The sequence below is a fragment of the Cyprinus carpio genome, chromosome A23 (genome assembly GCF_018340385.1).
Source record: "Cyprinus carpio isolate SPL01 chromosome A23, ASM1834038v1, whole genome shotgun sequence".
Classification (NCBI taxonomy): Eukaryota; Metazoa; Chordata; class Actinopteri; order Cypriniformes; family Cyprinidae; genus Cyprinus; species Cyprinus carpio.
Window position 1 is genome coordinate 771,143 of NC_056594.1, and position 25,752 is coordinate 796,894.

General features: G+C 38.7%; 1 protein-coding gene and 1 pseudogene across 1 annotated transcript; both read left to right on the forward strand.

The window, feature by feature from the left end:
* The first annotated feature begins 4,461 nt into the window (after positions 1 to 4,461).
* LOC109090265 lies at positions 4,462 to 8,003 on the forward strand (annotated as a pseudogene).
* A 2,789-nt stretch (positions 8,004 to 10,792) lies between these two features.
* LOC109090963 (serine/arginine-rich splicing factor 6-like) lies at positions 10,793 to 21,540 on the forward strand. The gene is made up of 6 exons (XM_042712516.1): positions 10,793 to 10,996; positions 15,655 to 15,881; positions 19,693 to 19,808; positions 19,940 to 20,142; positions 20,548 to 20,625; positions 20,703 to 21,540. Exons 1-6 carry the CDS (start codon positions 10,890 to 10,892, stop codon positions 21,136 to 21,138), a joined length of 1,167 nt encoding a protein of 388 aa, XP_042568450.1. The 5' UTR covers positions 10,793 to 10,889; the 3' UTR covers positions 21,139 to 21,540.
* The last annotated feature ends 4,212 nt before the right edge of the window (positions 21,541 to 25,752 follow it).

Consider the following 25,752-nt stretch of genomic DNA (forward strand, 5'->3'; position numbering starts at 1 on the left):
TAATCACCACTGCACCACAATCACTATGAACATCCAAAATCCATCGGTTTCATTTGCACCATATGACAGGTTTACAGGATTCTTCTCGACAATAAATGGAACTCATAAAATACAAAGGCATTGCTCCTTACTTGAAGGATTGACCGACCACACCCAGATTGAACCTCGTCTGAGGAGGACGATAATACTGACTGGAAGAGGACGGGAGGGACGAATATAGTCTATAAAATATGGAAAATTCCAAACAAAGCCTTGCCTCATCTTACAAGCTCAAAGAATAAAAGTTCCTTCTTACTGGATTTGTATTTTATTATGAGATGATCCATCTTGTGTTTCACTAGCAGATTCCGTGGTTTTTGTCACTGAGTGTCGGTCATGATCTGTGAAGAGTCTGAAGTGTCCAGCAGCACTGAGCTCCTTATACTGCTCTGCCGCTCACAAACTGGTATCTTCAGGTTTTTGTTGTGACACAACAGAACCCATGAAAGGACATTTTGGTGCACTCGGCTACGAACAAGTTATGATACGGTTAAAGTAGAAGCTTTGCAATTCTCCTGCAAATTAGGACTATGAATGCAACACTTTATTCATAAAAAAGATTATTTATGTCTACTGTTTAGTGTGTGTCAGCGGTTCGGACAGAAATGACCTAAATAAACAACAGGAGCGAAGGAAAAACATAAAAGATCACACTGTGCTGATAATCATAATCATTAAGTGATTCAATGTTTTTAGTCATCTTATTCAACAACATCCGGTTTACTGGATGATTTTAATATCGACCCAAAATAAATACATAATAGGTCATAAAATAACAAATCTGTTTGGAATTAAATTAAATTAATGTATACACTGACAAGCCAGTTTGCATTTTTTTCTGGAAGTTTTTCCCATAAATAAATAAAAACAAACAAAAAACGTCATAACAGATGCCGACAAAACAATAATTTTGAAACAAGTTGTTAAAAAATGAAACGGTTCTGAAAAACAACTCACCCGTCCTGTTGGGGCGTCGGCGTTCGTAAATATAGAGCATGATAACCAACTGTTGTGAAGTCATGCATCATTTTCTGCCGTGTCTCAGAAACATTTCGTCATGCAGCATGCTTTGGCCGAGAGGCCCCCGGAATCGTGAATGCATCAACCCATGTGTGCATGAGAGATATGAGAGGACCAGAGGAGACGTGTGTGTGTGTGTGTGTGTGTTGTGTGTGGTGGTTTACTAATACTTCACTATGCTTTGGAGACCAAAACGTTTCCTCAGAAATGATAGTAACATCTGACAAAACTTCCATCTGGGGGACATTTTCCTTTGTAAAAACTGATACATAAATAAAGCAGAGGGGTCTAAATAATATTTTGTTTTTATTTTAAAAAATGCAAAATGCAGAACTGGTGTGGATATTTTTGCGATTTGGGTCAGTATTTATTACCTGCATATAAAAATGACAGAAGTCTGTGTGTGCCCTCATTAGATAAAGTGTTGTACATTGATATAACCGACTTTTGAGGACATTTTGTGTCCTTGCAAGTTAAACATGAATCATAAATTGGTCAAATGATAATTTTATTTAACCCTCTGGGCCTGCTTCAGTAATTTTTTATCGAAAAATTTTATATTTGAAATTTTAAAAACTTAGCTTCATCAGAATGAGAGGACACTTGGTGACTTTTGTTGCATGTGAACACACAAATAATAACAGACATGATTCGGATATATGTTAAAGTTGATATGATTCTTCAGGGTCTTAATGAAAAGTCTGTAACATAGTTTGGTTAAACTTTCTCAACGGGTAGTGTAAAAACACCTTTTTTACCCTGTCCCAAAAACAGCTCTTTCAGAGCAAAACCGTTTTGTAGCATTTTCCTTTCAATGTTAATGAGCTCTGCTGACCCCCGCCCCTCTTCGAGTCACTATCTGAGAAACTGTTTACTTTAGCCCCATTCATCATGAAACTTGCTAATTAGCACATTATTAGTAAAGGCAATTTGCAAAGATTCATTTAAAAAACCTTACACACTTTTTTCTGCAGGTAAAGCCGGATCACGACTGATTCGCGCGAACATAGATGCATTTATGTAGATCAGGGCCTCAAATCGAGCTGATCTCAGATGTACTGACGCACACAGACAGGCCCCCTCCCACGATAGTAGTTGATTGACAGCCGTGTTTCAGCACAGACTGGACTGGGTCTCAGACCGCTCTGAGGATGTCCAGCTTCCGTATATCTCTTTCTTATTGTAGCTCAAGCGCAATGACCTAATCTAGAAGGAATTCATACTATTGCTATAGAAGTATTTTAATTAGTCAACTAGCAGATGATACAGACTTATTTAAAAAAAAAATCCAACCAGGTTCAGCAGGCAATTACAAATATACAGTATTTCTAATGCCTCCGGTTTATACCTTAATATCAATAAATGTGAAATATTACTCTTAAAAATTCCTCCCTTTTATCTGCGGATGGTATTAAGAAGCTGTTATTTACTGAGGCGCTGTCATTTTGAAAAGTGAATCAGATAGAGTTTCCCTGAATTTTAACCCTGCTTTTGAAAAGATAAAAAAGTAAATTTAATCTTTGGTTATTAAGGCACTTGTCTCTCAGAGGTAGAGTTCTTCTGACAAAAAGCAGAAGGAATTTCTAGATTAATCTACATTGCTTCAACCATAATAGGACAATAAAAACTCTTAAGTCTATCGATTAGATTTTGTTTAATATTTTATGGGAAGCATCCAATGTGCACTACATTCGTAAATCTCATAAATTCCCTTAAAAAATGGTGGACTTGACTTTCTGGATTTCTCTACTTTAAATAATACTCTCAAAATTAATTGGTTAAAATTTTGTTTGAATAAGCCTTCTATGTGGAATTTTATTCCTAATTTTATTTTTGACCCAACTAGGGGGTTCTTTATTTTTTTTACTAATGTGTGATTTATAAGTTTGAGAAATTGCCATTGAAGCTTTCATGCTCAAGCTTTGTTGGCTTGGAGGCAGGGGCGGCCTGGCCATCTTCTGGAGAAAGTCTGCTGACTTTTCACCATCAAAGAAAAAGTCTCAGATAAATGGATGATGACAGCCGACAAAGGGGGGGGGCGCGAATGCAATCTAAACTGCCGTATATCGGGCCCGCATTGTCTTTTAGTACGGCCCGTTGGATCATTTTAGGCTTGGTTGATCAATTTTAAAATATTTGAAATGTAAGTCACGTAAAGATTGCTTTCTGTTTATGATATCTCCAACCAGGAGAGGTTTGCTATAGTTTCCAGCTGCTCCTCCTATTAATTTCAGTGCAGTAGGAAGTGCAATCTAATGTAAACATTCACTAACATTGAATGCAAATAATAACGTTGCAAATAATAAATGAAAAACTGACCATGAAAAAACAGCATTTTCCAGTCAGATGTCCTCTTATGTTGTTTTGAGAATGTTCTGTAATAAAAAATAGGACCTCTGTACATTTGTTTGTTGCAAATTTACAGACGATGTGATTGAGATGTTTATTTGTTGGGGTGATATTGCTGACAACAAAGTTTTCCTTCTCAATTAGCTTAACTGCACAACTTTTATAGTTAATAAAATCTTTAAAAACAAATTACATTAATTATACTTTAATTTAAATTTTCTTCAACAAAAAGGAAATTGAGTAAGACGGTGTAAAAGGTGTGTGGATGTGAAAATGCTAGTCCTCGTCACCTATCAAAGCTGCCATCCCTGCTATAGAGCATGTAGCCTATGATCACTATATTAAAATCCCCAGGACATCCCGGCCCTAGTCCGAATGTTCACCGCCTTCACATTGTCTGACCATATCCTTAATGATGCCACAATTTTTTGCGAACATTATATATATATATCTATGAGGTGACGTTGGACATACTGATGAGCAAACTAACACCTATAAAATAATCACTTAAGTAATTCAATCATGCAAAGCACTTTATAATTTTTCAATACAATTTTAAGTTGTCTTTTACAGTTTTACACAGAATAAAAAAATGGTTAAAATGTTGTTTATGTGATTTAATAATAATAATAATAATAATAATAATAATAATAATAATAACATCCTTTCACATAATAATAGCAATAAATAAATAAATAAATAAATAAATAAATAAAAGCAATAAATAAATAAATAAATAAATAAATAAATAAATAAATAAAAGATCATTATTAATGATAATGTTTAGAAACATATCCTGGGTGTGTTTTCTCTTCCGCCAGCGGGCGCTCTCCTTTGAGCCGCAGTCAAATCTCACGGCAGTTTTGTCTTGCTGAAGATATAAGTATACTAAATATTGATATCCGGAAAAATAAATAATAATTTCGATAAAAAAAAAAATTAAATATATCATTAATTACAAACGCCTGTGATTGGTCTATCCTGACAGCGTGAAGAAAAGCAACACGTGCCACGTGACAACGTTAGTTGTAGCCCCCGCCCAGCGTGCGTGAGTCCGTGTCATCGCAGCTCCACACACTCTGTGTGTCCGTGACCGGAGAGCATCATGGCTGGGATGGAGCTCGCGCCCTTCAGACCGTGGGATGATTTCTTTCCTGGAGTTGACCGCTTCTCCAGACCCGAGGTGTCTGATTTAAGCAAGTGGAATAACAGAGTGATCAGCAATCTGCTTTATTATCAGACGAATTAGTACTTTGCGGCAGCTGTCGTCGTGATTCTGATGGTCGGGTATGTAAAGGTCTTAATCATTATAATTATTAGTAGTTCTGCTGTGTGTGTGTTTAGTATCATCAGGAAAGCTTGCATAAATGTGTCACCCAGCCTGGATAGAGCAGACTCGGCCTCCGTGCAGTGCAGTCACTGTACTGAGCGCTGAATCAGAAATATCCCCAGTGCATGAGAGCAGGCCTGTTTTCCGTCGATGTGGGGAATGCTGAAGGTGCACCCACCCTTCTGTGGCTGAATGTGAGTGTTGTCAAGCTCCCAGGCCTTTGTTTCGCAGCTGTCTGGAATCACTGAGTCACTCTCTGAGCTTCAGCTCGACTCATTACATCAACATCAACCTCGTTTACAAACAGGGTTTTGTAAGACCACGATTTATAACCTAACATGTTTAAAAGTCCTTCACGAATTCAAAAAAAAAAAAAAACATATATATATATATACTATAATATATATATATATATATATATATATATATATATAATATATATTACTTTATGTAAAATAATGGTTGAAAAGACCTGTTACCTGACCAAGACCTACAATTATAATGACAACTATATTACATCCGCATCATCGGACAATAACTTTCTATTTATTACAAGCTTGTGCTGAAGTTAGACCAGTGACTTAAGATTGCAATACCGATAACGACAGTATTGCTATCTTCCTTCCCCTAACTGAAGACTTCCTGTTGTTCACACTGACATCAGGAGCTCAGTTTTATCACCGCTTGATGCAGCACTGCTTTGTTTTCTCAACGGGATGTTATAAAAACACTCATAGTGATGAACTGATGTGCTTTAAATGTGTGTTTTTGCAGGTTCATGAACCCGCTGGGCATGTTTCTTGGTGGGGCGGTCGTGGCGCTGGTCTTCATGGGCTCGGTGTGGGCAGGAGAGAACAAAGCTGTGATCAAGAACTTCAAGAAGAGAAATCCCACCCTGTTTGTTGTGGGTGTCCTGGGAATCAGCTACTTCCTGTTGTCCTTGTGTGGAGGAGTGTTGGTGTTTCTCTTTGGCATCACATTCCCCATGCTCTGTGAGTACCAGTGTTAGATCTGCTGGACTCTTATACTGACACTGGTGTGGATGCAGCATCTCCCCCATAACACACACAATATTTTGGCACAAATGCCATTGTAGAAATACTGTCACCCACACACTTATGAATAAAAGGCTTCAGAGTGGAGATCTTCACAGAGACGCCATAGAGCTTTTTCTCAGTGTGAAAACTATATCCGTTCACTAGAAAGAGCCTTTTATTGCAGTGGCAAGCTTCAGTGATTGTTAAGGTTTTCTCATTGAACCATTAATACCAGCAAGGAAGCTGTATTGTTAAGTGTGCAGGATCACTTTATTGTGCACAAACTAAAGTGTTGGAGGTTACTTGGAGGAAGTGAAAGAATTAATGTATGATAAATCAGCTCTTTTGTACACCTGTAATGACTGAGGACATCTCATTTTAAATGTCTATCATGTTATTACTTTCAGTGTAAAAAATCCTTTAACTCTGAAAAAAAGAGAACATAAACTCTCATGGTTTGTCTTTCCCCCCCAAAAATATTACATTATTGCAATTTTTGTTAATTAAAAAACCAAATAAAATAAAATACAATAAAATAAAAAATGAATATTAGATAAACATGTTGCCTTGGCAACTAACTGGAGTAATGAAATGAATAAAAACTAAAATTGAAATAAAAATAAGATAAACTTAAATAGAAATATTTAAAAAGAACAAAACAAGAAATGACAAGCGCATATCAGAAATACTAAAATTAATATAGAAATTAAAAAATTGAAAATATAACAATAAAAACTAAAAAATATTGATAATAAGGTGTAATTGTATTTAAATAATTAAAAAATCTTCAGAAGTCTTGTATTCTTGTGTGAAGTAACCCGTTAGTGTCGGAGGATCTGAGCTGCTAGAGTATCTGAGATCTTTCCTCAGTTCTCTGATGATTATAACACGCTCATTGTTCACTCAGAAATAGAGTCAGACTGTAAGAGTAGTTCAAGGTCTGTGGAAAACAAGCAGAGGTCTGGCTGTGTGGTTCACTTGTAGCTATGGCAACACAAAACATCATCCTCTAATTACACTATATTCTGTTTCAGTACATGAGCCTTTTACAGCAGTCTGCCCGGATCCTAAAATAACTTCTGTGCACTCTAAGACTAAATACATAAATATTTGAACATTTGAATTGTTTGATGTCTATGTATTGAATAGTAAAATTGTATTCATTTATTTAACATGTCAAATTAAGCAGTTTGATCACTACATGTGTTTTCACATATGTACATTTGTATAAAAGGGTATTTGAATAAAGTGTTATAGTGTAATAAGGAGCAAGGAAAGATTGCACTGCATCCATTGGGCCGAAGCTGTACCCTGGGTTTAATGAGAGAGATTTAATTACTCTATAGATGGCCTTCTCTCTCAGCTTTTTGAGTTTACAGTCTCGTGTGTGTGTGGTATGTGTCCTGTTTCAGTTCATCAAGTCTTGTTTTGCCCTGCAGTGATCCTCATCCACGCTTCTCTGAGACTTCGCAGCATGAAGAACAAGTTGGAGAACAAGATCGAGGGCGTTGGCCTGAAGAAGACGCCCATGGGAGTCATACTGGATCTCCTGGATCAACAAGAAGAAAAAATCAACAAAATCCAGGATTTCCTGGAGAGTAAGCTGAAAGATTGAGCGTGAAACCACTACATGCAGCCACTGGGTCTTCTTGAGTTGTTATGTGCTTGTTTTGGTCTTGGTTTGACAGCCAGATACCAAAATGGAAATATCTTTTAAATACCAAAGTGTGATGAAGTTCCAGACGCATACATGTTTGTCACGTCACCTCACCAGAGAGTACGACTGGAAGTGATGACGATGCTGTTCTTAGTTCTTGCTAGTATAAGACTGTCATTCCTAATGTGTATGCAGCTTCCATTGACATTTTGTCTATTTTTGTTTTTATCCAGAATGAATTAACATAAAAGTTTTGTAAAGCTTGAATAGATTTCTATAGACAGAGTCACTGAAAGCACTTTAAAGTATTGTAGATTTGGTCATACCTTATTCTCCTCCTGCGGCGAAACGATCATCATTCTTCTGGCACACATTTATTATAGAAATGAAATGTTTTCATATGAGCTGATATGACGTATTTATTGCATCTCTTGCCAAATTGCATGTTTTGATTCTTTTTTGGCTAACACAAGCTCTGCAGTGAAGAAACTTTCACATGCTTCTGAAATCAGTGCACAGACACTGTTTGCTTGCTGGTTTGTACAGATTTAATAAAGGTGGAATCTGGAAAGGTTTGGGCATGATATGAGTCTCAGTACAAAGTAAACACCCCCTTTGACAGAAATCAGACTGTCCAACACTTTACATTGCATGAAGTATTGAACTGAGGTACAGTATGTTTGGGTTTGGGATCAAAGGCAGTGTTACCCCCTCATGATGTCTGTGCAGATGATCGTTTCTCAAGTAACCTTCCTTCAGCTCCCTTTATAGAGTAATACGACATATATATACATACATACACTCACCGATCACTTTATTAGGTACACCTGTTCAATTGCTTGGTAACACAAATTGCTAATCAGCCAATCACATGGCAGTAACTCAATGCATTTAGGCATCTAGATGTGGTGAAGACGACTTGCTGAAGTTCAAACTGAGCATCAGAATGGGGAAGAAAGGGGATTTAAGTGACTTTTAATGTGGAATGGGTTTTGGTGCCAGACGGGCTGGTCTGAGTATTTCAAGAACTGCTGATCTACTGGGATTTTCATGCAGAACCATCTCTAGGGTTTACAGAGGATGGTGCAAAAAAGAGAAAATATCCAGTGAGCGGCAGTTGTGTGGACAAAAATGCCTTGTTGATGTCAGAGGTCAGAGGAGAATGGGCATACTGGTTAGAGATAATAGAAAAGCAACAGTAACTCAAATAATCACTCGTTACAACCAAAGTATACAGAATACCATCTCTGAATGCAAAACACGTAGAACCCAGAAGCAGATGGGCTACAGCAGCAGAAGACCACAATGGGTGCCGCTCCTGTGAGCTAAGAACAGGGAACAGAGGCTACAATTCACACAGGCTCACCAAAATTGGACAATAAAAGATTGGAAAAACGTTGCCTGGTCTGATTTCTGCTGCGACATTCAGATGGTAGAGTCAGAATTTGGCGTAAAGACCATGAAAGCATGGATCCATACTGCCTTGTCTCAGCGGTTCAGGCTGCTGCTGGTGTAATGGTGTGGGGGATGTTTTCTTGGCACACTTTGGGCCCCTTAGTACCAGTTGAGCATCGTTTAAATGCCACAGCCTACCTGAGTATTGTTGCTGACCATGTCCATCCCTTTATGACTACAGTGTACCCATCTTCTGATAGCTACTTCCAGCAGGATAATGCACCGTCACAAAGCTCAAATCATCTCAGACTGGTTTCTTGAACATGACAATGAGTTCACTTTACTCAGATGACCCCCACAGTCACCAGATCTCGATCCAGTAGAGCAGCTTTGGGATGTGGTGGAACGGGAGATTTGTATCATGGATGTGCAGCCGACAAATCTGCAGCAACTGCGTGATGCTATCATGTCAATATGGACCAAAATCTCTGAGGAATGTTTCCAACACCTTAAAACCAAAGAATTAAGGCAGTTCTGAAGGCAAAGGGGAGTCCAACCCGGTACTAGCAAGGTGTACCTAGTAAAGTGGCCAGTGAGTGTATACACCTCATAGAGGACCTCTAGTTAAGATCATATATTTGGTTTTAAAGGATTTCATTTGATAATTGCTGATAATGCCTGATCAAGCATGATTGGTTGGATAATATCTGTGGAGTGTGGATTGCTAAAACACTTTCTTTTTACTTTGTTTCATGTTCAAGCGTTAATTTCAGTCTGCAGAGCGATTCAAGATAAGTGCTAGTTCTAAATAAAGCCGTATTTTTCCACAGAGAAATATTATGCTTGAAACAAAACGGTGGGTTTTTATTTACTGTATATAAATACAGATATTTACACATCTGTTAGTGGTTTACATTTATGCATTTGTCAGGTGTTTGCTTGCACAATTCACATGCTTTATGAAACACAATCATTGAAGTGATTATGTAAAGCGGAAGGGCAAGCTATATGTCACCATCTTCTGCTGTTATTACTATTGTGCAGCATCAATGTAACTGTGGGCTACAGATGATTTCACTGGTGTTTCTAATCTGAACATACTGTTACGAGCTAATTGATCTAGAAGGTGGATGGAAGCTAAACAGATTATTTCAGCAGAACCTCATTTATCTGACTACATTGTTTTACACATTTTATACCATGATAGTACAACAATGATTTAATTTAATAATACTATGATATTTTGATATATTCATGAGCAGTCATGTATCTAGCAATGTATGTAAGGCTTGAAGCTTACGCTGCTATTTTGAACTAATACTCAGAACTATAGGGCTGGGTAAAAAATATTGAATTGAGGAATAGGCGAGAGTGGGGACGCCTGCAACGAGGGGCAGTTGCAACATGTCTTATTTCTTCATTCAGGAAGGATGTGCCTCTCCAGACAGAACTATCCTGAGCTTGACCTGGCCCAACAGCCTTCAATAAACAGATCAGTGTATCCATTCCACCAAGACTTTCATTTGTGTTTATTAACTTACACATTAGCTTCTAGTGTTTTGATATTTGTTCAGTTTTAAAATGTGTTATGTGCATGTAGGACAGAGTCATTCACAACTACATGTAACAGCCTTCCAATGGAGTGGGATTACACTGAAGTTGATCCAAAACATACAACTATGCTTTAATGCAAATGCTTCATGGGTAATTATGTTGGAGGCCCCCTGAATCCCTAAACCCTTCCACCTTTTGGAATAAATTACAAGTTTTTAAGTAAGTTTTTATTTTTTTATCTTAAAGTTTAAAATGGACAGGTACAAATATAGCATAAATAGATATGTTTGATGTTGCATTTAATTTATTTATTAATTTTAAAATTCTGATCATCGCGGAGACTATATACATTTTTGCATAGTACTTTTAAATGGAAAGGACTCTTATTGTAGAAGGGGCGGTCTATGTCGAAGAGCTTCCGGTTGACAGGAAGACAAAAGCCTGTTGTGGCTGTTTTCAGGTTCTGGAGTAATCGGTGTAACGGCTGCTGAGCACAAACGAATTCAACATGCCTCGAGTTTACATCGGCCGGCTGAGCTATCATGTCCGCGATAAAGACATCCAGAGGTTTTTCGGTGGCTACGGGAAGCTGCTGGAGGTGGATCTGAAAAACGGGTGAGTTCGTTCATCTGCACGCGACACGAGGAGCGCGCGGCGAGGTCGCCATTATGAGTCAGTCCTTGATGAGAACAGTCTGTTAGTTCACAGCTGCTGCCTTGAGCCTAGGGCTGGGTTTAAGAGCTAAATGTTGGTTTGTCGTATAGAACAAAATCGTTAAACTGAAATTATTGTTTTGGAACGAAGTGAGTTTGTTTATTCGCAGTCGGTGGTTATGCGGTGATCCTGGACAGTATTCGGCGGGAAATGTTGTGGCCAGAGTTGTTGATTTAAGCTGGTAACGTTAATTGTAGCAGAAGTGTGAGTTTGATGCTCTCGCCACGTTTACACGACTGTAGCGCCTCCGCGAGCACGAGCCCGTCCGTGAGATGCGCGGGAGCCCGACGGCCTGGGAGCGAAGCAGGCCTACAACGCTTAGCCAAAGAGCGTACAGTCCAACGCTAACTCGTGGTCTGCCAGTACGTGCGAAAGGAGACCAGAGGCCGTGTTTATATTTGATTGGATGTCAATGGAGGAGAGGCTTCACTACGCTGCATAAACAACTTTTTAAAGGAAACGGCTTGCCATTTAATCAATCGACAGCCTATCTGCTAATTTCAACATGTTTTACAATAAACAATACTTTTGGATTTACCAATTTAGAGTTCACACCGTTTTATAAGAGAAGTCACCGACTTTTTGCGACAGGTGAGATACAGCTTACGGCATTCTTTCATCTCTATGGTAACCGTGAACGGCGTTGAGTCTGTTTTTTCCGCAATCGTATGTTTTTCACGTTTCATCAGTAACTTTTCTGCCTTTTATTCAGCTCCGCTACCTACAGCGATAGCCAGAGTTTTTTTTTTTTTTTTTTTTTTTTTTTTTTTTTTTTTATATAAATGAATGCTTGAAAAGGACAATAATTGTCGTCATTGTCGAATCCTAACAATAACACCCCAGGGTCATTCAGTCCAGAGGTGCCAGATCCTTCAGTAAAGCCATGGTTCATAAGATTAATCGAAATTAAATCACAAAGGTGATGATTGTGATGCGTATCGTGTCAGTGAAGCGCGGTTCTGTGATCAGCAGTAATTCTCCACCCGAAGCCCAGAGGGCGCCCTCGCGCTGAAACTCCAAATACACCTCACAGAAGAAACCAAGGAAAGGCCTGTAGCAGTTGCTGAATAAACAGAAGATTTAAAGGGATAGTTCACCCAAAAATGAAAACTTTTTTTATCTGCTCACCCCCAAGGCATCCAAGATGTAGGTGACTTTGTTTCTTCAGTAGAACACAGAGATTTTTAATTCAAACTGTTGTAGTCTGTTAGTCATATAATGTAAGTGGATAGGAATCACTGCTTTGAGAGTCATCAGACATACACAAACAAAACCAAATTAAACCCTGCGGCTTGTGACGATACTTTGTGTAAAGACACGAAACGATCGTTCGGTGCTAGAAACTGAACAGTATTTATGTAGTTTTTTTTAACCTTTGATTCACCACAATGTCCGAACTGTCCTTCAGTCCATTTGAGAGAGAGGTTATTGAGATCAAAATCTGACATACATTTTGATAAGAGCCAATAATCAGTTGAAGATTGCCTTGATCCACTTTTATTTTCCCAAGTAAACTCCAAATTGTTAGGAAAGCTTTCTCTCAAAATGGCCATCAATTCAGATTTCTCTATTAGGTGCAGGACTAGAACAAGCTGTCCGGTTTGGAGGATATCGGTCCAAAAAAATATTAATAGATACATTTAAATCTCTTCTTAGAATAAAAAATGTTTTAGGAAATTTACTTAACTAGTATGAGAGCTTTTCATCTAATTTGTCAAAAATAATTATCCCAAGAAATATTGTACCCATGTGTATTTCAGAGAATCACAGTTTGTTGGTTAAGTGTCATCTCTAATAAATGAAAGTGACCCAAGCTATCTGAACCTAATATATCCCCACCAAATGTGTTTCTCAAAATGCTTACTCCAGCTGTGTGTTCAGTGCCATGTGAACTCCAAGTTTCATGACCCCTCTGAGATTCCCACCTTTTGTAATCATCATTAGTAGAATGACATTCCTGAAGAAAACAGAAATCTGATCTGTGTTTTAGCAAAAAAAAAAAAAAAATCCCTGAGGCCCCTGGTGTTAAAGGATATTAATGACAATGACATGAACCACAAACAGTATAGAAAAGAACACAACTAAGAATAAATAACTGAGTTACAGTTAGAGTACGCCAGTTCAACGCTGTTTCACACATACTCCGTCTGCAGTGGGACGCGTTTGCAGTCCGCTACTGATCCGCGGCTGTTTAGTCCACAGACACATTTGTTCATTGTTTTGATTTCATATCATGTAAAAAAAAAAAACCACACATTTATTTATTTTTTCCAGCATTGAGTCTTTTATCATAGAACAGTAACAATATTTCATAGTTATAGACATTAGTTTAAACTCAATAAATATAAACAACGCATTATTCATGCATTTTACTTCTAGGTTTGTATAAGCTGCTCAAGCAAGCAGCAAAACATTTAAACACAACAATTAGCCTACTTTTCTTGTTGGAATATTTCAAATTAAAACACCACAGACAGAAACAGTCTCGTTCCTTTTGCATTTAAATCTTTACCACAAGCAATCCCACGGGTCTTAGTGAACTTTGTTTTTCCGCCTCCATAAAAGTGAATATATATATTGTTTTCCTTGTTTATCTAAAAGTGCACTTTTTCTTGTTTTAAACCTAGCCAAAAACCCATGTGTTGCGTGTGAAACAGCTTTAATTAGTATACATTTATTGTGAAATGCCTGCATTTCCGTGTAAATCCATGTTCATTTTTCCCGCGAACAATGCGCTTTCACAATTCAATAGACTCTGTACATTAACGTTCGCTGCACTGCTGCAGACGCACCGCTCCTGGAACGCACTGACGGACCGCAACCTCGTGCAGTATGAACGCTGGAATCCGTTAACATGGGTGTGTAAAAAAAATACGCAACGCATACGCACTGCAGACGGAGTATGTGTGAAACAGGCGTTATAACGTGACACAAGAGCACTACTGTGTTTACCGCTGTCGCTGCTTAGAAGTGCAACATTGTAAAGGGTCCGTCTGAAACAGTGTGCCGCGGCGCAGCATAACGTTCCGAACGTTGAGTAATTAAATACATCGGTATAGCGGTATATTAAAAATTAATATCGTAATGAAAATATACACCGGTTTTCGGTGTGAACCGGTATACCGCCCAGCACTAAACTGCCGTCGTATTGGAAAACATCTGTATTGGATTTAACTCCACATGTGGAAGTGGCACAAATCTGAATCGAAAAGATCAGATTCCATGTGGTTTGTGCTGTTCACACTGTGGGAAAAACAGATCAGAGTCATGTGATTTGGGCCACATTTGCCTGCAGTGTGAACATAGCCATACACACACATCCGGATGAGGGCCGATTTTATTGCATCCGATCTGAGCAACTTCCAAATGTGGATTTTAATCCGATACATATCTGATATCTGGACATCTGACCTACGTCTAAACGCATAGTCGATCCCCCGCAGAACTCCCAATCAATCTCTTTGACATTAATTCATTCGAATTAATTTCAATAAATATCGTCTTGGCGCTGCTTTATTTCACTAAAGAATTCCACCTCTAATGAGCTGTAGATAAAATAGCCTAACAAATGAAAAGTACCGTTATTTTGTTATCCATTCTGTCAGATTTTGTGCTGCAAAACATCCATGATAGCTGGCCACTTGACGTGTATTATATAAATAATTTTCATAGCACGGCCATTCAAAACTCGACAGTCTTCCATGTGCGTAGTAAAGCGATCACTGACTATCATTTTGGACGGGAATTAATTTAAACAGATATCGGATAACAGTTGTTTAAGGTGACTGTAAACAGGCGGGTCAAAAGATCAGATCTGTGCACGAAGACTTGCAGTGTAAATGCAGCCTAAAATGTCTGACTCATTCTAGAGCTTTAAGGCTCTCTGTCTTTCTAGTGAAGCCTAATAAATTTGGGTGTGCTAAACCATACAAACTGATCCAGGACACATGCTTGCAATGAGCTAAAAAGGACCAGAACACCCCAGCAGCCTCCACAAAACCTCAGCAACTGCATAGCAACACCCTAGTTACCGCTTTCTGATAGACTTCATGGCCTTTCAAACTTTCAAACTACTTTCTCGTCACACTGTCTCAAGCCAAAATCAAAGTTTGGTTGTAATTACAGTTAATCACATTGATTATGCATTTAAGTTAATTACTGCACCAGATTTCCATTTGTGTCTCGGGTGCTGTTGCTTTTAGTTAATTTGGAAGTTTATACTTTTAGTGTACAGAATTGATGTAGTTAAGGATTATTTAACTTTAGTGTAAAACCGATCGATGGCTCACTGCTGTTTTCTACATGCAAGGAGTTCAAATGGGGTTTTCTTCACAATAGCTCTTTAAAAGTTGTGTTATGCGTTCAATGACATTAACAAATGACCAACACATTATTTGAGGGACAGTGAGCCTGAGATCATGAGACTGTCCTCCTGGAGTAGCCGCGGTCCAGGACAAAGTGGCTTGTTGGGGTTCAGTAACTTTCAGAGTTAACCACTACCCCCATTAGACTTGTACACTGCTTTTTAAGTCTGTGTCTAATCAGTGCTGTGGTTATAGGTATGGCTTTGTTGAGTTTGAGGACACCCGTGATGCTGATGACGCCGTCTACGAGCTGAACGGTAAAGAGCTGTGTGGAGAGAGGGTCATGGTGGAGCACGCCAGGGGTCCGCGCCGGGACCGTGACAGCTATGGAGGAGGGGGTTATCATGGCGGCGGCGGCGGTGGTGGTGGTGGAGGAGGAGGAGGTGGTGGTGGAGGAGGAGGAGGAGGAGGAGGAGGACGCAGTAAGTACAATAACATCAGTAATGTATTGCATTGAGCACTTGTTTTAGAGTTTCTGTAAACCAGATGATTGTAACAGGATATTAAAAACTGTAAGCAAACTTAAAGTTTTGTATTGAGTTTTTTTTTTATAGTTTTTTTAACACTGTTTACAAGTGTTTGTTTTTTCTTTGTCCCATTGGCAGTTAATTACTTTAACTAGCAATTATTGATTTCTGTATTGCATTTGTCATGCTGGCAACTTTCAACAGCTGAAGAAAAATGCTATTAAAGAGCTAAGATGTTTTGTTTTCCATTTTTACAAAAGAAATCCAGATATGTGGGGCCTGTTCTTCATACGTTGCTAACTCAGTCAGCTGGATTTGATTATAATTTGGTTAGTGTTAGGTTAGCTGGTTTTGTTAACTTGGCTGTTTCCTTATAAAGGTCCAAAAATTTGTCAAGTTTCGTCAGGTGACTTTTTTTAATTGTATGATGTCATTACGTTGCTGTCTTGTCGCCAGCCAATCGCTGCATTACTGATCGTGGTCTCGAGTATACAGGAACCCCAGAGATCAGTTATCATGATTAGAAGATCTGGGATCTTTCAAATCATCTCTGATGTATTAATCGAGGTACAAAGAATGGGCCCCAGCTCCAGACAGCTTTCTGGATTCCTTATGTTGATGATATGCTAATGAAATGTTGTGAATGAAACGGTAGCCTATAGTCAGGGGTGCACGTAAGTTTTTCAGCCTGGTTCTCATATGAGAATCTGGAGATTGGTTTGGTCCTCACACGGTACATGGTGTGACCAATCAAATATAACTATATATTTATTTTACTTTGTTGTTATTATTTTTGTTAAAGGGTTTTTTTTGGTTTGACTTATAATTTTGTAATTAATGACTCACCCTCATGTCGTTCCAAACCCGTAAGACCTCCGTTCATCTTCGGAACACAGTATAAGATATTTTAGATTTAGTCCGAGAGCTTTCTGATCCTCCATTGAGAATGTATGTACGGTATACTGTCCACGTCCAGAAAGGTAATAAAAACATCTTCAAAGTAGTCCATGTGACAGAGGGTCCGTTAGAATTTACTGAAGCATCGAAAATACGTTTTGGTCCAAAAATAACAAAAATTACGACTTTATTCAGGATTGTCTTCTCTTCCGGGTCTGTTGTGAGCGCGTTCACAACACTGTAGTGACGCCGCTGACGTACGGCGCTGCTGACGTGTTTTCTTTGTTATTGGGCGCACCAGAAAACACGTCAGCAACGTCGTACGTCAACAGTCACAGCAGTCGCGTTCACAACAGACCTGGAAGAGAAGAAAAAGCGGAATAAAGTCGTAATTTTTGTTATTTTTGGAACAAAATGTATTTTCGATGTTTCAATAAATCCTAACGGACCCTCTGATGTCACTACTTTGAAGATGTTTTTATTACCTTTCTGGACGTGGACAGTATACCGTACATAAATTCTCAATGGAGGGACAGAAAGCTCTCGGACTAAATCTAAAATATCTTATACTGTGTTCCGAAGATGAACTGAGGTCTTACGGGTTTGGAACGACATGAGGGTGAGTCATTAATGACATAATTTTAATTTTTGGCTGAACTAACCCTTTAATATGTTTTAAGGTGCCATAGAATGCATTGATACAGTATTTTAAATTGTTCTCTGATGTCCTCGGAGTGTGTAGGTGAAGTTTTATCTCAAAATACCCCACAGATAATTTTTTATAGCTTGTTGAAATTGCCACTTTTAGGGTATGAGCCAAAATGGGTATGGAGACTCCTATGTTCGTTGGTGCATCCCAACACATGACACTTTTAATGGCTCTTGGCGCTGACATTGTACCTCCAGCAGCTACAGCAAGAAAACGGTAATGGCGGACCGCTGCTTCTCACTCAGGGCTGTGTATATGCTAATAGGGTAGAGGGTGTCATAGATGGGTGGGACTTTCACAGAGTATGACGTCATAGTCTGGAACTCCTCATGTGGAGAGACTAAGTGATTGTGTGGTAATGGTCTTGTTTAGATCATTGTGTTGTTGGATTTTTACCATTATAGGCTGGTTGTTTTCACACTTCAGCCACACAACTGTGTTCAATTACCTTATAAAAGTGATTTTTGCTCTCTATGGCACCTTTTTAATTTAAAAAAATTAACTAAATAATAAAGTGTGATACTATTTTATTTTAAAATAAAAAGGGAGTATTAAATACAAAAACAATAATTTTATAGTAAACTTAAAAATAAAACACCAAAAACTAATTTATTTGAACCATAATTATTATTTTTATTTTTCATATTCAACCTTAAAATCAGCAAGCTTTTATTTTGGCGGATGGCCGGCAAGTAAGTATATGCGCTTCTGGGTTTAGCGCTGCTGACTGCAGAGTGTCAGTGAATGAAATGTCACAGTTTTGAATTGTGCTTTGAAAACATTAGCTAGATCTATGCTTTCAGTTTGAATATTAATCTTGTACAGTTTGTCGATCTAAAATGGTTGACAGCTATTAATGCACAATTTCCATGCAAACATGTGCTCTGAACTAATTTACACAGCACATTTCTTATTTTGGTTGCACCTGCGGACTACTTATGTGCACCCCTGCCTATAGTTGTCCCAGAAATGAAAATTGTCATGATTTACTCACACTCAAGTTTTCAAACCTGTACAAATTTCTTCTGCTGAACACAAAAGAACTGTGTAACCAAACAGTTGACGGTAGCCATTGACTTCCATAGTATCTTTTTCCATTCTTTGGAAATCAGTGGCTACCAGCAACTGTCCGGTTACACACATCTTTCAAAATATATTTTTTGTGTTCAACAGAAGAGAGAAACAGGTTTGAAACAACATGAGGGTGAGTTAATGATCTGTCCCTTTAGCCCTGTCACATCAGGGCAAGTCATTGCCAGTTCCTTCTCAAGTATTTCGTTTTCAGTTTGCTATCACTTATAACTTGACTGTTTTGAAACATGCTACTTTTTTTAATTTTACATTCTTCTTCAGTAGTTGTTTTTGTTTTTGTTTTATTTTGAGGGTGTTTAAATTTTTTCTTTCCCTAATATGCAATTTCTTTTATTCTTGAGTTTAAGCTTGTGTTCTAACCCAGTGGAAAGTAAGCATCAACATCCATGTATAAGTCTAATTTTATTTCCAATTTGATTTTCATAATAACAAAGTCCTTGATGTTTCAATTTGAAAGAGTCCAGTGGGGGCTGAGGCTGAGTCCCAAGTGTCGTTGTGGCTAAGATGACTACCTGACCGGTTTGGCCTTGGCCTCTTCACCTTACAATGTGTGTGTGACCTTTGCCCCTTGATGCTTTGGCTGACCTAACCGCAAGCCAAGATGACCGCAGCCTTTTGCCAATAGACCAGGGGTGATGGTGAGGAATGACACTAGTTATTGCTATGTTGTCCATATGGAAAGCCTCTAGCAAAGATGTAATAGAAATACCTAAAATGGAGACAGTGGGTTCACTAGCATTTCTGTACGTGCAAGTGAAGCGAAGGGTTTGTGAGCCTGGATATTAAACATTTAAATGTATCGTGCTGCCTATCAAAATATAATTTTTGCCCTGAGAGACCAAGAATTATGGTCCTGTCAGCCTTATGTGTCTTATCAGTTTCTCTTTTATCCAAATAGTAATGCCTTTTCTGGGAGGCAGCAAACTGCTCTTGAGTCTGAACAGGTTGGCAATAAGCAACAGAGGGCAAATATGATTGTATCGTCTCTTAGGTTCTAATGTTAAGTCTTTCTCTGATTTCTCTGTCATAAAAGGATCTTTTTATGTTCCCTTCCCTTTTCTTACAAAGGTGGTTACAGCAGCAGAAGTCGCCCCGGAAGGGATAAGTATGGCCCTCCTGTTCGCACTGAGTACCGCCTCATTGTGGAGAATCTGTCTAGCCGTTGCAGTTGGCAAGACCTCAAGGTAAAGGTTCATGTATTTCAGTTTCAGTAAAATAATTCATCTCTGTGCATCACTATTTTCATACTCAAGTATCTACTTTCCCATCGCCAGCAATGATTTGCACCGAGATGAAGTTTGGGTTCTTTTTGCAGGATTTCATGCGACAGGCAGGTGAGGTGACCTATGCAGATGCCCATAAGGAACGTGCCAATGAGGGCGTGATTGAGTTCCGCTCCTACTCTGACTTGCGGAGAGCTGTGGAGAAACTGGATGGAACAGACATCAATGGCAGGAAGATTCGTCTGGTTGAAGAGAAGCCGCGACGTCGTCGCTCCTCCTCTGGCAGCCGCTCTCGGTGAGTGCAAACTTATCACTGACAAGTGCAAAACACCCATTTCTGGTGAAACTTGTAGAGTTGTGCCATTAGATTGCCTTGGTTTTTGATTTATATTCAAGACATTTCAAAACTTTTAGGATTGGGATCTTGCTGAGCACTTTTCACCCCTGGTATACCACAAGGTTCTAGCTTGGGCCCTGTTTAATTGCTGATTATGATTCCTTCAAAGTTAAAGGGCTGTTTTCAAACAGGATTTCTTTCCCATCTTTAATTGGACAAACAGTCCTATGTCAAACTGAATGCTTAACAAAACACTGCTTTGATAAGAGCCTCAGTATGTACATTTAAAGTTGACATTGCATATAAAGTTGGGATGGGAGTATGTATGTTAATGCAAAAAAAAATAATCTTTTTTTTCCCCAGTTCTCGTAGCCGGCGTCGTTCCCGTAGTAGGAGTCGCCGTAGCAGCCGTTCTCGGAGCAACTCAAGATCTCGCTCAAGGTAATAAAATGAAAATTGATTGAATGTAAATACCACTGCTTGGATCTCCTCTTTCAGCTACTGTTTGTCTTTTGTAGGTCTCGCTCTCGCAGACACCGCTCCCGTTCCAGGTCAGGACACGGGTCTCGCTCCAAATCGCCATCGAGCAAGCCTCGCTCGCGCAACCGTAAATCCCGTTCTCGCTCCCGTACACACAAATCTCACAGTCGATCAACCAGTCGCAAGTCTCGCTCCCGCTCGGATGAGCGCAAGTCCCGCTCTAAGAGCACATCTAAAGTGAAGTCGGATCGTGGACGCTCCAAGGAGAAGTCGATCAGCAAGAAATCCAGAAGTAGATCTGCTTCACCGATGGAGAATGGCGATGGGGGTCGTGCCAAGTCTGCTTCTCGCTCTCCATCACCTCAGGCTGAAAAGAGCCAAATCAAGTCTCCAGACAGGCATTCACGCTCTCGCTCAAAGTCTGGCTCACGTTCTAAATCCAGGTCCCGTTCCAGATCTGCCTCCCAAGAATAGTATTAAGTGCAGCCTGAATGGTTTCCCCCCACCCCATCTCCTTAAGAGACCGGTTGGCACGGATAATTTTCTAATGTTCATGATAGGATCCAGATCCAAGGTGTTTCATTTTTTTTATTTTACCTATCTTCTATAGTAAAAGAGAATCACAGCTTCAGTATTTTACATACATAACAATAGCATGAAAATAAGTGATTTAATTTAGTGTGCTGCATGTCAGTCCTTTTTATAAACCATGATCCTCTGTGCCGAGTGGCTGGGAAAGGACTCTCGGCAAGGAAACGAAAGGCCACTGCATCTTGTGGCTTAAACTATTATCTGAAAACTCTAGACTTGCATTTGTTCATGTAATAGTTCATTGAAAACTTTCTGATTTTGTTTTATTAAAATCCGTTCTACTTATTTTATTGTTGTGTGTTCTTTTTTTGTTTAATGCATTTTTCTCCAAAAATCTATGAATTATAAATGGCTTTACTTTTTTTTTTTTTTTTTTTTTTTTTTTCCTTAGCATATAAAAGCGGTACTTGAGTCCTATTCACACCAACTATAACCGTAGCGCTTTTACTCTTCTGTTCTGGATGTACATACTATGTACTTATAGTGATTAACTAGGCACTAACCCTGAACCCCTAACCCATGTAGTTACCTTAATTACCCATTACATTGTAAGTACACATACAGTTAAATAAAGTGTGACCACTATAATGACTAACAAAGCTGAAATAATTCTTTAGGCATAGGAAGGTCCACACCACCTCTACAACAATGACAGCACAGATGATTGGATATGTCATTTTCAGTTTTTTTCCCCCCAGCTGATGAATAAGAACAGTGACAGCCAATTAGAATCCATCTTTAGACTTTTAGGAGCTTGAGCATTTAAAGTGCAGATGACAATGTTATTGTGCAGCATTGGTGTTTGCATGTGTGTATAGTTACTTTTTTTTTGGTGTGAACAGGCCTTCAGTCTTGCAGTTTGCCTATCAGTGAGAGCGATTACTCTGACTGGTGGTTCTGCACAGAACCAGTCAATGAGAAGGAAATCTGATGTGATATAAGCAAGCATACAGCTCTGGCTGTGTCTGCAAGCTTAGCCAGTGACTTTTTGCCTTGCTGTCCTTTCAGGCAATGACTTTGCAGGCAGTTTGTGCACAAAAGTACCTCACAAACAGAGCTGGGTTTATTAACAAATTGTAGTTCGTTACAGATTACAGAATGAAAACTGTAGTTAATGTAATCTGACAACTCTACTGTTAGATTTTTTTCAAGCTTGTTTTAAATTTGCCAATAAATGTACAGTGCAGTGGGTTTGTGAGTTGCTAAAAAGCTAATTATTAAATCATAAAAATGTAAAATAAAAAAACAAACACTTAAATAGAAATGATTTTGTTTACCTGCATGCTAATGTAGCGACACCAGAGAACTGTAAACATGCAAATGTGTTGTTAAATTACTGAAATATTAACTTCCTCATATTTCAAGTAAATATTTGGCCAGAGGGGATATGGCTGAGAAAAATGTTTAGGAATCCCTGTATTACGTGAACAATCTTTAATAAACATGAAAACTTCAATGACATTTCATGCCCAAAGTCTTTCAGCTTTGAAATATTTTTGTCCATACTTTCAGAATCAACAGTTACTGAAGGTCACTGGATAAGATGAAGACTGCGTTTCACAGCTATACATCAGTGTTTTGTCACTTGCATAATTATTTGTTTCATACATGGTCTAAATGCTTGAGAGGTGCTTTTAAAAAAAAAATCAAATTCAGAAGTATGGTTTTCAAATGTATTTACACTATTTAAGAAGATAGTCAAAGCTAAATGGTATGGCACGATAGGATTTTTACGAAGGAGAATTTAAAAGAGAAAAAAGAATCAGTAAAATAATAATTTACTGCTATAGTGTGAATAATAAATATGTAATCCATAAAGCACCTTAGCTGATTGTGGGCATTTTAAAATGTAATATACTCTATAAGTACTTAATTTTTGGAATCTGATTATGTAATCAGTTACTACCCAGCGTGTTCATGAAACAGATTTAGGACAAGATTCTGAGGCAGCAAATTGGTTTAACAAAATAGAGAGAGCTTTGATGATAAGCAGGGCAGTGAAGGATCGATGCTGTCTTCAAAAATCGATCAGGTGGAAGCATCTCACTAGACGGAATATGCCTAGTTTTCAGATACAGCAGCTGATTTTATATCCACAGTCATAGCTCTTCCAGATTACCTTTTTTGAATAAATTCAGACTACTGCAACCTGCTGGTATAGAGAGTGCAGAACACGTGCTACAGTTGGTCATCAGCCCAGACACAGGTGCCATGAGGAAACACCACACTCAGTGTTTGTCGCCAAGTGGTGTCAGTTTGGTGTGTGTGGGCCAGACAGAAAGCAGATTTCACAGACGTAGCCTGTCCAGCACTGACAATCATCCATTTTCCTGCAGATCATTAGCATAATCTGCAGTCAGAAAGTCCTGCTTTCTTGTGTCCCGTATGAGCATTTGTGTTATTACCTCAGATGAGGATATAAAGAGTTGGCTCGATTAACTAAAAGATTATTCCAACCTGCTCCATGATAGTTGTGAGGAGAGAGTAAGGGAACTCCCGTTGCCAGGTCCCAGGACAAGCACAAATTAAAACAACACCGGTTTTTAAAGTAAAAAGATATAACAGGTTTTAAATAATCAGTGAGATGTTTACATTTACATTAAATAATTTAGCAGATGCTTTTATCCCAAGCGATTTACAAATGAGGACAATAGAAGCAATCAAAACTAACAAAAGGGCAATAATATATAAGTGCTGCGACAAGTCTCAGCTAGCTTAACAGTACATGTAGCAAGGTTTTTATTTATTATATAATAAAAAGAAAATAGAATAGAAAAAGAAGAGAGCAAGACTGTTAGACCTTTTTTTTTGCTTTTGATAATTGTATAATAAATGAAAACTTGGAATACAAAAAAGATTAGAGAAGCTAGTGTTTTTTCTTTAAATAAACAAGCAGTTAATAAATGAATAGAGTGCAAGTCTAAAAGGGACAATTTTTGTTTTTTAAGAATAGAATTAGAATAGAGAGTGCTAGAGTTATAGGGTCACATAAAGATGGAAGAGATGTGTTTTTAGTCTATTCTTGAAGATGGCTAAGGACTCTAAGGAGTCTGTGAAAGTGATTTTGTGCCTCTTTGGGATGTACAATGAAGCGACGTTCACTTGCTGGACGCAAGCTTCTAGAGGCACATAAGTCTGAAGTAATGAATTTAGGTAAAGGGGTGCAGAGCCAGTGGTGGTTTTGTAGCCAAACATTAATGCCTTGAATTTAATGCGAGCAGCTACTGGTAGCCGGTGCTTGTTCATCATCAATAATAACTCCAAGGTTTCTGGCTGTTTTTGAAGGAGTTATGGTTGATGTGCCTAACTTGATGGTGAAATTGTGATGAAACGATGGGTTTGCTGGAACCACAAGCAGTTCTGTCTTAGCAAGGTTGAGTTGAAGGTGATGGTCCTTCATCCAGTAAGAAATGTCTGTTAGACAAGCTGAGATGCGAGCAGCTACCGATGGATCATCAGGATGGAATGAGAGGTAGAGTTGAGTGTCATCAGCATAGCAGTGATGGGAAAAGCCATGTTTCTGAATGACAGAACCTAATGATGCCATGTAGACAGAAGAGAAGTGGTCCAAGAACTGAGCCCTGAGGCACCCCAGTAGATGTTGCGACTTGGACACCTCACCTCTCCAAGATACTTTGAAGGACCTATCTGATAGGTAAGACTCAAACCACTGGAGTGCGGTTCCTGAGATGCCCTTTGTCAGTAGGGTTGACAGGAGGATCTGGTGATTAACCGTGTCGAAAGCAGCGAACATATCCAGCAAGATAAGTATTGAAGATTTGGATTCCGCTCTTGCCAGTCTTAGGGCTTCAACAAACTGAGAGCAAGGCAGTCTCGGTCGAATGTCATCTTCTGGAACCAGACTGGTCGAGAAGACTTGGTTGAACACAGCTCGTTTAAGTGTTTTTGCAATGAAAGGAAGAAGGGAAACTGGTCTGTAGTTCTCTAAAATAGATGGGCTAAGGATTTTTATTAATTAAGAATGTAGCAATGTCATATATAAATAAACAAGACTTCAGGAGGGGAAACGGCCAAAATAACAAACTAAAGAAATTCTTACTGAGGGTTTGTGTAAATGCCTTAGCTTCAAAAGAAAAAAAATGAAAATACAGACAAACTCTTCCCTTATTCCCTCTGTATTTAAACACAGGAGAAAACATGAATGGCATCCTCTTCCCTACAAATGACCCCACAATAACAAAATTTAGCATATAACTTAAAAGGCAACCTGGCAACACAGGTCAGCACTACATCGATAAATACAACCAAAGGGATTCATTTATCACACTCCATTTAGTTTGTGGTAACAATCAACACAGTTGATTTACAACCGCATTTACTTACAGTAGCGTCTCTAATGCTGTCTGTATGAACGTGCTGCGGGAGTCGAGCCCCAGTAACCATAGCGACAGTGACGCGTGAATTTACTGTACATGACACACTGTTGCAAAATCAAGAGTTCTCGTTTGTTTATTTGTATCATGGGCTGTTAAATGT